General features: G+C 43.4%; 1 protein-coding gene across 10 annotated transcripts in view; it reads right to left on the bottom strand.

Moving 5' to 3' along the window:
* The window catches only part of IKZF1 (IKAROS family zinc finger 1), a 109,604-nt gene that overhangs the window by 76,183 nt on the left and 17,363 nt on the right, over positions 1-16,058 (bottom strand). For all 10 annotated transcript variants that reach the window (XM_053266181.1, XM_053266191.1, XM_053266188.1 and 7 more), the window contains exon 2: positions 13,467-13,520. In XM_053266181.1, the coding sequence (XP_053122156.1) occupies positions 13,467-13,520 (54 nt within the window). The remainder of the gene's footprint in view (positions 1-13,466; positions 13,521-16,058) is intronic.

Consider the following 16,058-nt stretch of genomic DNA (forward strand, 5'->3'; position numbering starts at 1 on the left):
AAGCATCATTTGTCTCATTCTGAACTATTTGGAACTCTTTTGGGAAAGCTTTCCTGTTACTAGTGGCACCTGAATGCACCTGAATGCTGCAGTGATTGCCATTTTTCCCTTAATGCCCCAGAATAACAAAACTTCCAGAACATTCTGAGAGAGAGAAAAAGATGGCCATGGTGAGAAAAATGACAATGAATGGGAATAATGAAAACAACTGAAATAATAACCAAAATGAATGCAATAAGTGGATAATTAAACAAATGAGACTTTTAATACTGAAACCAACAAATAATGAAACAAAACATTTGCTTGCACCCCACTACATTAGAAGGGGTGGTTTAGGATGCCTAAGCCTTGCTACCCAAGAGAGAAAACTACAGTCTAAGCTGCTGCCTTACTCTTAGAAGTCACACCTTACCCTAGCTATGGGTCTGGTCTACAGAAGTACCTACAGGAAGCTGTTAACACAGTGGAAGTTGAAGATTCGATTGCAAAACACTAGTAGACTGATCTGGTGACAAGGAGACATCAAAGGACATGGAGTTCAGACAACAAATAGGTCCCAATCTAAATTAAAATTAGTCATCACTAACTTGATCCACTGGCAATGGAACTTAGTACAACAAACATTAGTTGGATCAGGGCCACAATGGATTCAAATAAGAGGAGATAACCTAGGATCTTAGATAGGTATATTCATATCAATCTGTTATAGTACTTAAGTAGCATTTTGAGAATATCCAAGATGCTTCACATACAATATCTCAACAATCCTTATAACAACCTAGTATTCTACCAACAGATGGTAGAACTTGATACTTAGTAACTCCATTGTCACATTTTAGGCTGTTTGGTTTGGATGAATAGTTTGCACTTTATGACAAACTGAATGTAAAAATATTGTTTTCCCACCAATTTCACCTTAACTATGTAATCAGTTGGCATGTGATGGAATGGTAGTGCCTAGGAATGTACAGAATGTTTCGACATCAAGATATTTCGGCTCGAAATGAGCCATTTGGAGTATTTCAAACTCAAAACAGAACTGTCTTTAAATAAAGGGCTGGTTTTGAGCTCAGAGCAGAAAAATCCCATCTTGATTGAAACATTTCGACAATTCGAGCACCATTTTGGAGGCCTGCATTTCCCTTGCTGATTGGTTTTCTGGCACTGGCTTTCAATTGGCATGCGATCTCCTTGCTTCTTGGATGGCCTGTAATCATACAAATCATGTTGTCAGGGCAACTGTGTTTGTCAGGGCAACTGTGCCCCCATTGGCTGTGGGGAGAGGAGGAGGGAGTGGGGAGCCCAAAAGGAGGGAATTTCAAAATGTATTCAAAGGGACTGGAAGTCAGAGAGAGCCCTTATAGTGGGCCTCTCTTGAAGAAGAGGGTACACTAGGAGAGGAGGAAGAAAAGTTTGATTTTGTGGTTTTCTTTTCTCAGCACTGAGTATAATATGCTTTGCTATTGCTGCTATAACTATCTGGTTTTGCCTGATCTCGAATTGACAAAGGTAGGACTTGGGTGCCTTCCTTCCTTGAGTTGTGGTTTGTTTTGTTTGTGAGATAGTGTTGTGGCGAGAAGTGGACAGTGGCAGTTCTGCATGTGTGTGTAATATTTCTTAGTGATTGCTGTGATGAGCTGTATGTCTGGCCTTGAGAATAACTTGTGCTTCGCTCACTGCTTCTTTGCTCTGCAATCTCCATTGCAAGGTGTATTCAGTCAAAATCTGGCTGAAGTTGCTCTATTTGAATTTATGGCTATCCTTGCTGCTAAGGGTGCTGTTGTGGCAGCTTTTACAATGCTAGGAATGTAAGGAGTCATAATTTTGTGTGAGCGAGCAATTTGTGCCAATGATGTTACTGCTGCTGGGATCCTATGGGAGGTTTAGGAAAAAGTTAAAAATTTGTTTAAAAGCGCCCACATGCCCATTTCTTGTGGGTTGGGTGCTAGGTAGCACCCATCACGCTCTACCTCACAACTCACTTTCGTGTCCCTAGGAGCTACCCGTGGGGAACAATGGGTTATTTCGAGTTGTCCCATTGTTCCCAAGCTGCACTCAGGGTGTACACACAAGTTTTGCACTGCAATTTGCAATGCATTTTTTTGCAACCCTGCCTTGAAAAACATTTCAGAAGCACACAGTAAAAGGGAATCTATCCCCTACCAACACAGTACACACTTCAAACACAGTCCAAATGACCAAAAAAAAAAGGAAAAGGGTTTACTGACCCAGAATCCACTGCCAGCCACAGTAGCAGTAGCTATGTATGTATGTATGTATGTATGTATGTATGTATGTATGTATGACATGGTGGCTAACACAAAACAATTAAAACAAGCTGACCCCGCACAGAGCATCTGTTCACTCTTTGGGGCTGGCTACCTCTCCCCTACCCACTCCTGCCCCAGTCTCAGGCCAGGCCAAGTGGATGGCCAGGCCCGCCGTCACCGCCTTGTATCCGCGGCCGGGCCAGGCCAGGCCCGCCGCCGCCGTCACGACCGCGCTGCTGGGCCGGGCCGCCCCCGCCGCTGCCGCCTCACATCTGCAGCTGGGCTGCTCCGCCCGGGCCCGCCACCGGCCGAGGCCCACTGCTCCGCCTGGGCCTGCCGCCGGCCGGGGCCAGCTACTCTGCCTGGGCCCGCCACCGGCCGGGGCCCGCTGCTCTGCCCGGGCCCACCACCACCGCCTCGCCCGCTGCCGCCTTGCCTGCCCGGGCCCGCTGCCTCGGCTCCGCGGACGGGCCTGCGGCCACCATGGCTGCCCACAGCCTGGCCCGCCGCTGGTTGAGTTCTCCTGGGTGCACCTTAGCCAATAAGGCGCCCCCGCAGCCCAGCCAATCAGCTGGGCTGCCGGGACGCACGTTTGAAAGGCACACCCAGGAGAATTATATGTATAGAAGATACAAAGGGCTACATTCTTTGCAGCCTTCTCTTGCAGTAAGGGACCCACAATGGCTGCTGTGCAACTCTAAAGGCAGCCCCAATAGACAAGGTGGCTGTGGAAAGACTTTAAGAGGCTTCTTGGCATCAGCGCAGTACTCCTATCCGGAGCACTGCACAGTTGCCTGAAGCTACCTGCTAGCTTCAGCGGATCCCTTAACTCAATGAAAGGCTACACAGAATGTAGCCCAGTAATAATAAAAATATAGTATCACAGACATAGTAGTGCTAGCAGCAATAAAATATCATAAGAACACAGAACATAAGAACAGCCCTGCTGGATCAGGCCCAAGGCCTAGCTAGTCTAGCATCCTGTTTCCCACAGTGGGCCAACAGATGCCTCTGAGAAGCCCACAGGCAAGAGGTGAAGGCATGCCCTCTCTCCTGCTGTTGCTCCCTGCAACTGGTATTTAGAGGCATCTGAGGCTGGAGGTAACCTATAGCCACCAAACTAGTAGCCATTAATAGACCTGTCCTCCATTAATTTGTCCACACTCCTTTTAAAGCCATCCAAGCTAGTGGCCATCACCATATCCCATGGCAAAGAATTCTATAGATTAATTATGTGCTGTGTGAAAAACTACTTCCTTTTGTCGGTCCTAAATTTCCCAACCTTCAGTTTTATAGTGGGATGACCCCTGATTCTAGGGTTGTGAGAGGGAGAAAAATTATCTCTGGCCACTCTCTCTACCCCATGCATAATTTTAAACAGATCTATTATATCTCCCCATAGTCACCTCTTTTCCTGAATAAAAAGCCCCAGATGCTGTAGCCTTGCCTCATAAGGAAGGTGCCTGAGCCCAATGATCACCTTGGTTGCCCTCTTCTGTACCTTTTCCAATTCTACAATGTCCTTCTTAAGATACAGTGACCAGAACTGTACACAGTACTCCAAATGTGGCCACACCATAAATTTGTATAAGGGCATTATAATATTAGCAGGTTTATTTTCAATCCCCTTCCTAATGATCCCTACCATGGAATTGGCCTTTTTCATAACTGCTGCACATTGAGTTGACACTCAGTGCTGTCCCCCATGACCCCAAGATCTCTTTCCTGGCCAGTCACTGACAGCTCATACCCCATCAGTGTATATGTGAAGTTGGGGTCTTTTGCCCCAATATTCATCACTTTACACTTACTTACATTGAACCACATCTACCATTTTGTTGCCCATCCCCCAGTTTGGAGAGTTCCTTTGGGAGCTCCTCACAATCTGTTTTGGATTTTACTATCCTAAATAGTTTAGTGTCATCTGCAAATTTTGCCATTTTGCTGCTTACACCTGCTTCTAGATCATTTATGAATAAGTTAAAGAGCACTGGTCCCAGAACAGATCCCTGGGGGCCCCCATTTCTTCCTCCCCTCCATTGTGAAAACTGTCCATTTATTCCTCCATTTCAGAAATTGTCCCACTGTTTCCTGTCCTTCAACCATTTACCAATCCACAATTGAACCGGTCCCTTTATCCCATGAATGCTAGGTTTACTCAGACAGAGAGAAATTTACATAAGAACAGAGAGGGGTTAAAAAAAACAAAACAACCCAATAAAATTAACAAACAGTAGAGCAGCTCAAAATATTTTGGGGAAGTCATGCTGAAACAAAAACATTTTCAAATTATGTTTAAAATTTGCCAGGAAAGCTGCTACCCAATGATCAGGAGGCAGAGATTTCCAGATAATGGGGTCTATCATCAAGAAGGCTGAGTCACACATCCCACTAACTGAGCTTCAGAGGGCATCCTGAAGTATAACTTATTCACACGACCGACAGGGCAGGTAGGCGTGGGGGTGGAGGGAAGGCATGGATGGACCTACCTTCCCTCCAAGATGATGGTTGATTTTCCTTTGGGTGTGCTTCACACCCACACGATCCATGCTGCTCATGGCAGCGCAGATCACTGGCGGCTGGGACAATGAGTCCCAGCCTCTGGGAATCCCAAAATGTACCACAAGATGATCATGGTGCTTTGGGGGGATTCCCCTGGGATTCAGGCACCTAGAAACTTGGAATAAAACTATCATTGTGCATAATCATTTTATTCCATAAAGTGGGCATTCAGCCAAAATTAACCAAGTTTAACTCCCATTATTAATTCTAATGTGAAAATTAAACACGTGCTCAAATCTCTCCCATGGAAATCAAGAGCAATTTAAAGTGTTGGAAAATGCCCCCAAACAAAAGATGAATCCATGTCATTCAGCTATTTAGCAGCCAAACCAGCCAAACCATCAGACAAAGGTTAACCACTTGTTCATCAAAGTCAAGCGGAAAATATAGTTATTGGAGATTTCTGAACTGTGGTTTATGGCTCCTAAGTAGGCTTTGAAAGAGACCTCTAAAGATACAGCTCCTTCTCCCTGTTTCTCTCTGCCAGCCACACAATGGGACGAAGAGAGAAGAGATTGCATTCCAAAGTCCAAAGGCTGCAATCATAAGCATTATCAAAAGAAAGGAAGTCCTGCAAATTTAGTAGGACTTGCTTCCAAATACACACATTTCAGATTCGGTTGTAGGAGAAGAATGTGGCCTTGGGGGCAGCAGTAGTGGCAATCTGAGCACCACAGAACCTCAAGATGGGCCACAGATATAGATGGGGAATTGAATGGAGATGCAACTGGTTGCATCTGTATATGCTGCAGAACTCAAGTAATGGAGCAATTGTTGCTGTCGAAGAGAGGAAAGGAGAAGTCACAGAAATGAAGGTTATGGATGGCCTGTTCAAGAGGCTATGTAGTGGTGGGAGCTGTCAGGCAGTTGATGGGGTGGAGATAAAGGAGCAGTGGTGGAGGATATGGGGACAAAAGAATGGGAACTAACTTTTATGCTTAGAACTTTGGCTATCCTGATATATATTGTTCCAAGAGACTAAAGAAGAGCTGTGGGGCCAGATTTTCTTTGTAATATGGCATAGGTAAGCATTCAGACTGTTTTTGTATTCCTTTTACATTGATTAGCACCAATCCAGAATTTTATATATAAATATAAAGAAACAGCAGGGAAAATGCTGCACAAATCAAATAACATCATTTCTGCTCCTCCTCCACTGGTGTCATATACTGTTCAGTTACATGCATGCCAATGCTGCATCTCCAGTTTAGTGTGGTAATGGCTTGTCTCATAAAATATTGCTTTCAGGAAGGGGACAGAAGCGTGAACTCCAAGCTTATCGTGTAGCTTATGGGTTCCTTTAGGAGCTAGAAATGGCCACATTCCAAGAAGCGGGAACAGATGTAACATAAATGCCATTCTGGTCTCATTTACATTTGATGGCTTGTTTCACTTCTGCCTCAAGCAAGCCCGAATCCAAATCTGCCTTAAGCCAGGGATAAATTCTGCTCTCATAATAAGTATTGATTTTATGCAGTGCTAGCTTGTTTTCTACACTCACTAAAGCCTTGCATGTGGTACAGCAAAACAAATGCCATTGCTAGGTAGCTCCTAAAAGAACCCCAGAGTGGTGTAGTGGTTAGAGTGCTGGACTAGGACCGGGGAGACCTGAGTTCAAATCCCCATTCAGCCATAAAACTAGCTGGGTGACTCTGGGCCAGTCACTTCTCTCTCAGCCTAACCTACTTCACAGGGTTGTTGTGAAAGAGAAACTCAAGTATGTAGTACACCGCTCTGGGCTCCTTGGAGGAAGAGCGGGATATAAATGTAAAATCATCATCATCATCATCAGTTTAGACCCTTTTGAACACACATCCAGAGGCACTGGAGTTGATTCCATTCCACTGGGGAAATTGTGGCAATCACATGGACTCATGAATCTTCCCCACTTGATTCATGGGCATGGGTAAACCTTTCATGAGTTGAGGTTAGGCAGTCACCTCAGGTGGCACCAGCTGGACCTCAAAATGCCTCCTCCTGCTGCTGCTATCAGAGCAACTCTTCCAGACCAATCTTACCCTTGCATGCCTTGTAAAGTAAGCTTCTCCACACACTACTTGCAAGAAGCACGAGGAAAGGTAAGGAGATTGCTGGCAACCATCCTTCCCCTCTGCCCCACTCCCACCATTTTCAACAATTGCAATAGTTGGTTTTGAAAAGGAGGTTGGTCCCTGGCACTGCAATATCGTGGGCCACCCCATCTGTGAATATGTTCAGGTTCCACCTACTTGCTCCTTCCCCACCCATTTCCCTTCAATGTCCACTATGCATTTAAGATTAAATAAACCCAAAAGATAACCCTTAAAATCCAAATTTATTTGCAAAATATTCTCTATTTTTGGGTGCAGAGGATCCTGCTTTAAGTTATGATCACAAACTGGAATAGTTCTATTCTTGTCACATGATCACCCTACATCACTATCTTTCACTTTCAGTCAACCAATACCATACATCGTTAACTAAATCAACAGGAATACCCGTCCTTTCATCTCCCCTACACCACTTTTAAAAAATTAAACTCAGGAGTGGTTTATTCATTTTACCCACACACTCCAGACAGATTCACTTTTATCAGCAATTGTCATAATAATTTTGTCTATCAACTGGAGTATGATTTAGTCGAGGGGGCAGTTGCCCTTCAATCCCCTGGGCTTCAAAGCTAGGTGGCCAGATTTGGCTTTTAAAAAGCCAAATTCTGGCTTACGGCCCATTTGACCCACGAGAATACCCCTTAGGTTCTGGCAATTCTGCTTCAAACCACATATGGGTATTCCTCAGGAGCACCCATATCTTGGACCAACTCACTGGTTATCATAATAGTTACTTTGTCTGTTGAAACAATTCAGTAGACCTGGACACTAGACATGCACGTCAAAATCAGAAATCCCTATGCTTTTTTTTTTTTAAAGGAGGAGTTGGGGAAACTGGGAAACTATCGTGTTCCCATGACATTGCTGCAGTTATCATGAGGCATATCAACCCATATCAATCTACCCAACCCATATCAATCTACCCGAGCAGCATCATAGAACCTTCACTCTGGTTTCCTGCCCCAACTCAAATTCAGCTGGTGGGCACCAGAGGTAGAACCTTTTCACTAGCAGCGCCACACTTGCGCAATTCACTTCCTGGGGAGATTCACTAAACCTGCATATTCTCTGATTTTAAAAGGACCTTTAAAATATTCTTATTCTATAAGGTTTTTAATAATCAATTTGTGTGCTACTGGTTTTTACAGCCTTGCAACTTTTATGCTGTCTGTTTCATTGGGCGGCATTTTATTGTTGCATTTTATTGCATTTTAGTAGGTTATTCCTTCTTTAAATGTACCCTGCCTTGTTAAATTATATTTTAAAAGCAGGATAAAAATAAACAAATGTGACAAAATAATCACAGCAGATGCTTTTAAAATACTGGGTTTCTTTAGTTCGCTTGTTGTGCTATTTAATCTTGAATTTTCCTAACAGTGGGCCTTTGCTGTGAATCCTCCCCGCCTTCCAAATTCTCAAGCACCCCTCACTACTAAAAGGCAAAATGGCATCCCTGCTTTCCCCTCCCTCAGTTTAAATCAATTTGAAAAAGAGAAGGAGCTCTCTGACCCACAAGCTTCATATCCTTGTCTCTCATGAAGCATTGCATTTTCAATCCCTTCTCTATCCTTCCCTCACAGAAAGGATTCAGCATGGAGGCTTAGATGGAGATAGGCCATAAGAGTTGTGCTGCCCCAACAAATGGAAAAGAAACGTTGGGTAGGAAGACTTTTTTCCCCCATAAGGAGCCTGTTAAAGCAAGGTTTAACAGTGAGGTTAAAACAAATGTTCCACCAGAAAAAAATACCACATGAGGGAGAGATTCTTTTCAGCCCAAAGCCACAATGTCAGAGAAACTGCAGGCCTAGTATGGGGAACTACAAGCAGGCGACCATATGGAGAACAGCTAAATTAAACTGTCATCCTCAAATTAAGGAAGGGACATTTCCCTCTTCCCTGATGCATTTCCCCTTGCTGCCACATCCAGCTTAAAGGAATAATGGGGGGCATTTATTGAATGCAATATTTATTGAACGCTTGTTGCATTCATATCTGTGTGGTAATTTCCCCACAAATCTATAAACTTTGAGGTGAAAATAGTGCTTACTTGAGGTGAAAATAGTGCTATGTTCTTCATTATACCCCTCACTCCGAGGAGCTGCTGCGGCGAGGGGTAAACACAGGTCCCCTCTCCCTTAGCTATGTCCCTGAGGGGTGCTCAACCTCTCTTGCACCCACCAATTCTTCTCTGAAAATCCCAAACAGTACCCCACCATTTTGGATTAGCTGGGTTTGCTTCATTGCAGAGCTTGTGGAAAAGAATCTGTCCAAAAGAGCTCAGAAGCCATTTGCAGGAAGAATCTGTGGATGGGGGAAAACCAATCCCTTCCACCAACAGAATCCTCACTGCAAATGCACCCCCCCTACCACACACACACACACACACACACACACACACACACACACACACACACACACACACAGCTTTACAAAGGAAACCCTGTGCTTCCCTCATAGCATCTAGCTGTGCCCAAACACAATGCAGGAATCAAGGGCTCCAGGTCCAAAATACAGCGTGTGTATCAATTGGTGGTAGCAGGCTAAAAATAGACATGGACAGAACAATCTTAGTGGAAAGGTTCATGTATCCTCCCCTACAACTCCCATCACTCACCCTCCAGATTGGCGACCTGGATAGGTTTCCTCTTGTTGAATCTGGCCTTTGGCAATCCTATTTGTTCCATCAATCATTTACACAAGAAACTCTGCTGACAGCAAACTGAATTCATCCAGCCCTACTTGCAAGTGTTAAAATTCATCAACATTTTTGCAGAAGGTAACTGACAACAGCATCTTCCTTCTACATCCACTCTGATGAAAAGTAGAATTCGTTCCTTTGGATAGTGCCACACAGAATGAAAAATTCAAGTCTTCAAACTGTATTTATTCCCTAACTTAGAAAAAGATCAAGCAACCCCACATTCAACTTCTTTTGGTGAAAGAGGCAGGCCATAGAGAAAGCAAGGAGCATAGCCTCTTCCAGCTCATGAGTAAACCAGCACCACCAATCCATTGGGAATTTTGGCCATGACTTCTATAGCAATGATGCTAGCAATAACTAGGCAGCAAAAAGAACAGACTGGCTGAATCAGACCAAAGGCCCTATCTGCTCTAGCACTACTGTGTTTCCAACACTAGCTAACCAGCTTCCTCTGGGAAGCCAACAAGCACTGTTGCTTAACCCCAGCATTTGATATTCAGAGGTGTACTGCCTTTGTACATAGAGGCTTCATTTAACTATTGCGGTGAACTGTTGTTGATAGACGTATCCTCCATGAATTTGTCTAACCAGAAGTGTAAGAATATTGCTATAACTGGTTTATGTTATAGGGAGATGTGAGTTACATAGGGGCTCATTGGGATACTTCCGGAAGGGTAGCAATGCATTCTTGTTTTTTGGTTTTTTAAAAATTATTTACATCACTTGGAACATTTACAGAAAAGGGTTTATTTAAATAAATAAACACCCAGTTTTAAGAATCAGTTCTGGAGTGGGTGTCTGCTATTTTGAAAAAGTTCTTCTTCCTCTCCTTACATCCAGCCTGCTGAAGTCTCTCTTACCCCACTCCCCATCTCCACCCTCTCCCTCTCATGCAGGTGTCTCTACAGGAAACCACAGACAAGAGGAAATGCTGTGAAAATGGTACTTCATCTCCTCCTCTGCTTAGTTTTCAGGGGATTTGCCACTTCACCCAGGCAAATGCCTTCAGGCAAGCAGAAGCTTCATTTGAAAGTGTTTGCTCTCTCTTTTGAAATCCACACGAAACTTTGAATAAAAACAGGCCTGCACAATGGGTGATACAATAAGCTACACACAGCTCACCAGCCACATACTGTGGCTTGCCAGGTGCTTGGCAACTACCCTAAAGCAGCACAGGAGGTTTATCAGCCTTAGTGGGTCATCCCACATATACTGATGAGCTACTTTCAGCTTGGTGGTTACAAGCTGTGTGGGGCCAAATTAGAAGTGTTACTCTGGGGCCAAATTTGAATCCATGGGCAAAAAGTTAATAATGAGCATATAAATGTGTGTGTGTGTGTGTTTCTGCATCTAGAGAGGATGACTTTATACCCAATATATCCCATATGGGGAAAGACTCATGTAAAGAACTGAAGTTTTTACAAAGCTGTCATAGTTCTAGTCGGTTCTCCATGCAAACATATACTGTAGATCCAATTCAGATTGAACCAAATTGTGAAATAAATAACTGTGACTTCCAGTAGAGGTATTGTATTTGCATTTACCATTTGAAAAGGCAGCCTAGATTGTGTCACAAAATTGGTGCTACAACCTTTTATTGAAAATATGTATCCTGTTCCAATCCGTCGCAATTTGGGTGGCAATTCAGAGTATAACAACAACAAATATTTATATACCGCTTTTCAACAAAAGTTTTCAAAGCGGTTTATAATGGTTTTCTTTTTCCAGTGCTCCATCTTACGAGCACTCAAGAAGTCTCTCAACAGTTTGCTCTGTCCAGATTCTGAAGTGGATCACTCAAAGAACTCCTCTGGAAATCCATCCACTTCTGCTGGTACTTCCAAAATTTAAATCTAGTTGCTGAACCTTTTACTTTCTCTTACAAGCCAAACTGCCGATACACGGTATTACTCAGGATTTGAAGGTATGGTAAACAACAACAACAAATATTTATATACTACTTTTCAACAAATGTTTCCAAAGCAGTTGACATGGAGAAATAATAAATAAATAAGATGGATCCCTGTCCCCAAAGGGCTCACAATCTAAAAATAAACATAAGATAAACACTAGCAACAGTCACTGGAAGTACTGTGCTGGGAGTGGATAGGGCCAGTTACTCTCCCCCTGCTAAATAAAGAGAATCACCACATTTAAAAGGTGCCTCTTTGCCCAGTCAGCAGAGGAGCCTGGGGTCTTTACTTGAGGGCAAAGACCTCACTCTTGGCATCTGGCCATATGGCATCACTTAAGCTGGTGTGCTTTGCAATGCCAGCTCTCCAAACATTTTATACAGCCCTCAAAAGCATATACAGTGCACCAAGGATGCAACAGGGCTTCCAGGTCTCAGCAACCTACTTATGAAGTTGTTCAAAGCATCAGTACATCCTCAACCACCATGTTCTGCCTTACACAGAAATGCATATGATCAAGCAATCTACACATGGCTCATTACTTAGGTTTTGTAGCTGCTTCCAAGCTATTTTCTGAGCCATGCTGGTATATGCTGTCAAGAAAAAAAAGGGTGAAAACCTGAATGTATACTATAGATCAGGGATTCTCAACATTATTGGACTTCAACTCTCATAATCCCCAACCAAAGGCCACTGGGGCTGGGGATTATGGGAGTTGAAGTCCAATAACATCTGGAGACCCAACGTTGAGAACCCCTGCTATAGATGAACCCATGACATGGAAATATGGTGAGTACATATTAGTTTTTATCCTAAAATTAAAGTCACAGGAGAAATACCAGTAGAGAAATACCAATAATTTGTGAGGTAAAACATATTTAAAAAACAAATCCCTCCTCCAAGCCCAGTTTATATTTCCTTGTGTTCATAATGCTAGTATGCAAGAAAGGATGATATAGATCAAAATCTGTTCATTAATCCACAATGTATCCCACAAACTGATGCTTCAGTTCAGGCTCCCAGAGATATAACCGATGCAGAGGTGCATTCCTCAGTTACACTCCTCCAAGACCTCATTTCACTGACTGGATGTGTCTTTTGCTGTGGATGTGGATGGCTGCCCAGTAGTACCAGTTGTTTCACCTGCCTAACTACTCATGACGAGAACTGGATTGGGGCCTTAATCTAAAGTGACTGCTCCCTCCCTCCCTCCTCCTTTAATCCTTTTATATTTTATTTATGTTTATTTAACACCACTTTAAAAAAAATCCAAGCACTATTGCGTTTAACATGAAGTGATAAACATTCACTATATCCCGCTTTCCACTCTGGCAGTATAAAAGACTGAAAGCAATTGCACTGACAATCACAGTCATAATCATACTGCGTCTTGGTAGAAAATCAAATGGATTTCAAGTTGGGTTTTCTCCCTACCATCTAATGATTTAATTTTTTAGGTGTTGCAGCTTAAAAAGGATGCAGACAAACTGGAATGGGCTGGGTGGGGGGCAGAGAAGATGGCCAGGGGTCTGGAAAATAACCTCTATAAGGTCCTGGGAGGAACTGGGTATATTTAGCCTGGAGAAGAGAACACCTAATGGGTATATGGAAGCACTCTTCAAATGTCTGAAGGGCTGTCACACAGGAGATGACATTGACTTGTTCTCTGATGCCCCAGAGAGCAAATCAGAGTTATAAGAGAGCAGATTTCGGTTAAACATTAGAATAAATCTCTTAACTAAAAGAGCAGTATTACAATGGAACCAATTACCTATGGGGTGAGATATGCTCTCCTTTGATGGAAATCTTCAAGCAGAGGCTGGAAAGCCCTCTCTTGGAGATGTCCTAGTTATAGATTTCCTGCACCAAGCAGGGGGCCGGACCGGATGAACTACAAGACCCCTCCAGCTCTATGGGTCTATTATCTCACCTGAAACGTGGGACATGTCTTGAGCTTCATCTGTTTCCATTTTCCTCGAGTTATCTGAAAGAAAGAGGGGGGAAAGCCTTAAGTTTAATGTGAAATGAAAAATCACAGAGAGAGAGAGAGAGAGAGAGAGAGAGAGAGAGAGAGAGAGAGAGAGAGAGAGAGAGAGAGATTGAAAGAAGAGAGGGAGAAAGGGGAAAAAAACTTTGCTATTTAACTATGAGATTATCTGGCAGGACTAATGTATTTTCTGTCTCTTTCTTTCCCATCCTGCAGACTTGTGGGGGTATCAGACTGGCACAGACCTTGATCCTTTTAAAAAGAGCATTACAAAGATTTATAAAAATATCATTACAAGCACAGGAGGACCAAATTTGTTATTTATTGTTAATTTCCTACTGCATAATAACCCAAAATGCAAACTGACTGCAACAAAATTAAGCAGAAAATTAAATGGCCCTGGGTCATTGTAGGCAAAGAATTCATTCTCTTGGCTGATCCATAGTTATGTTCTTTCTAATTTACTGAGCATGCATCGATGAACCTTGAGTCAGCTTGGTGACACGCGTACAATCAGCAATCAAAAAACGAAGCAATTTGCTGAAGAATGTCTCATTTACCCAGGCAGGCCTGCATATCTGAACAGCAACCGCCACTACCTCCATTAATAATGAATACACCTCAAGCAGTGGCAGATGGGCAAAACAGCAGCTTCAGTCTTTTGGCCCTCTCTTGCTCGAGAGTCCTTTGCTTCAAACCACACCAGCTTTCTTCTAGATAGGGAGAAGAGGCACTCCCCAAAATAGCAAACTGAGCCCTGGAGAGAAAGGGAACCCAGGCCTTCCTGTTTTGCTGACAGATGGCTTGACTCCACAGATTTGTAACAAATACTGGGAAGCTGCTTGCCCTTCTGTTGCAACACATAATGTTCCAAAGAATAAAGTTGCAAACTGACCACAAACACCAGGGAGAAGCATGCCTGGGGTTAGTGGGGTAGAAATAAAAGTCCAAGTCTTTGCTTGGTGCGCAAGACTACAGGTCTGATGTCTCAAGAGCCTGGGGTGGACATCTGGTGGCTCTTTGGATAATAAATGCCTTGCTAAGGCAGGTATTCTCATCACAACCCGACACTGAACTCTCAGATCAGTGTTGGCAACTTAGGTAACCTCTCTTCAGGAAATAGAGCTCAGCCTAAGTTCCGTAATCTGCCAACCTTTTCTGGCTACAGAGTCTTTATGCTGTCTTTATGATTAAGGCATCTCCTCCAGCAGTTTAAATAACTTTCTGGAATTTCTAAAGATGCCACAGTCATAGGTCAATCTTCACAAAGGAGCAGGATACAGGGGGATTTGATGGGCCAGCATACAGAATATTTCCCAATATAACATTTATTAATGCTCAGTGCATGGTAGTGCACTAAGCCAAACACATCCACATTGGACAACCTACCAGAGGCTCAATAAACCAAGTGTCTGCTGCTATCCTAGGACTGTAAAATGAGTAAATCTATCAAGCACCTGACAGGCCACAAAACATGACTAGTGTGCTGTGTCTGGCTTGGTGGTTCCACGTTATGCAGACCTGGCCTAGAGTGCTGGATTTGGACATGGGGAACCCAGATTCAATCTCTGCTTACTTACAATACTCACAGGTCAACTCATCATCTCTTGACCTGACTTGACCTCACATGCTAGTTATTACAGAGCTAAGTCGTATCTCTAAGCTCCTTTGAAAAGGTTTTAATGTGATAATTAAATAGTGCAGGCCTGAGAAATGGACCTTCCTTCAAGAGTCGGTCTGTCCACACACACCCCACCCCCCCCCACCCTGTGGATTTTCCTCTTCTGCCTGTGCTTTGTTACTGACATGCACACGTGCCTTCAACTCCATCATGAATCCTACCCACCTACTACCCAATTCCAGGCAGGCTGTTGACTTCTTTTCTTTCTTACCATTTTTCAGGTGTTTGACATGTTTAGCCACTAAACATTTATTTACATTTAGTGCCTTTTTTATTTTTAAAGCCAATCCATAAAAAATATACTTTTAAAAATACGTTACAAAACAAACACCTCGGGATGGGAGAGGAAGTAGATTTATGACTGCTACAAAGTGTAGCCAACCAGAATTCTGCCTGGTTGGCTTTTCCTGCAAACTGTTTGAACCCAAGCTTTATTCTCGCTTGCAATTTTGTATCTGTTCTAGAAGTGACTGATACACTGTCTTCAGCCTCAGTGCATCAGTTATATACTGATCAATCAAGGGTTGCCAGGTCTCATGGTTTGAAGTGCATACAGCTGAAATAAAACAAGAGCTCAAAGCCTTCCTCCATGTTGGCTGGCCTGATTGTTGTCTCCTCCTCCTCCTGTTGAGGAATGAAGCACTCCACAGCCAGTTGTCTGAAACAGGAGGGTGTTGTGCTGCTTCTATCTCAGACACTCAGATGTTGGGAGGAGGAGGAAGAGGTGGTAGAGGCACTAGTGGCAATGAAAGTGAGCAAGCTGGGAAAGACAGTGCCCAGCAGCTGAGTGCCTGGGATAAAATGGTGCATATTCTTCCTATAACATTATCCCCACACCCCAGGTTACTACAGAT

Source organism: Hemicordylus capensis, chromosome 6 (assembly GCF_027244095.1).
Source record: "Hemicordylus capensis ecotype Gifberg chromosome 6, rHemCap1.1.pri, whole genome shotgun sequence".
NCBI lineage: Eukaryota > Metazoa > Chordata > Lepidosauria > Squamata > Cordylidae > Hemicordylus > Hemicordylus capensis.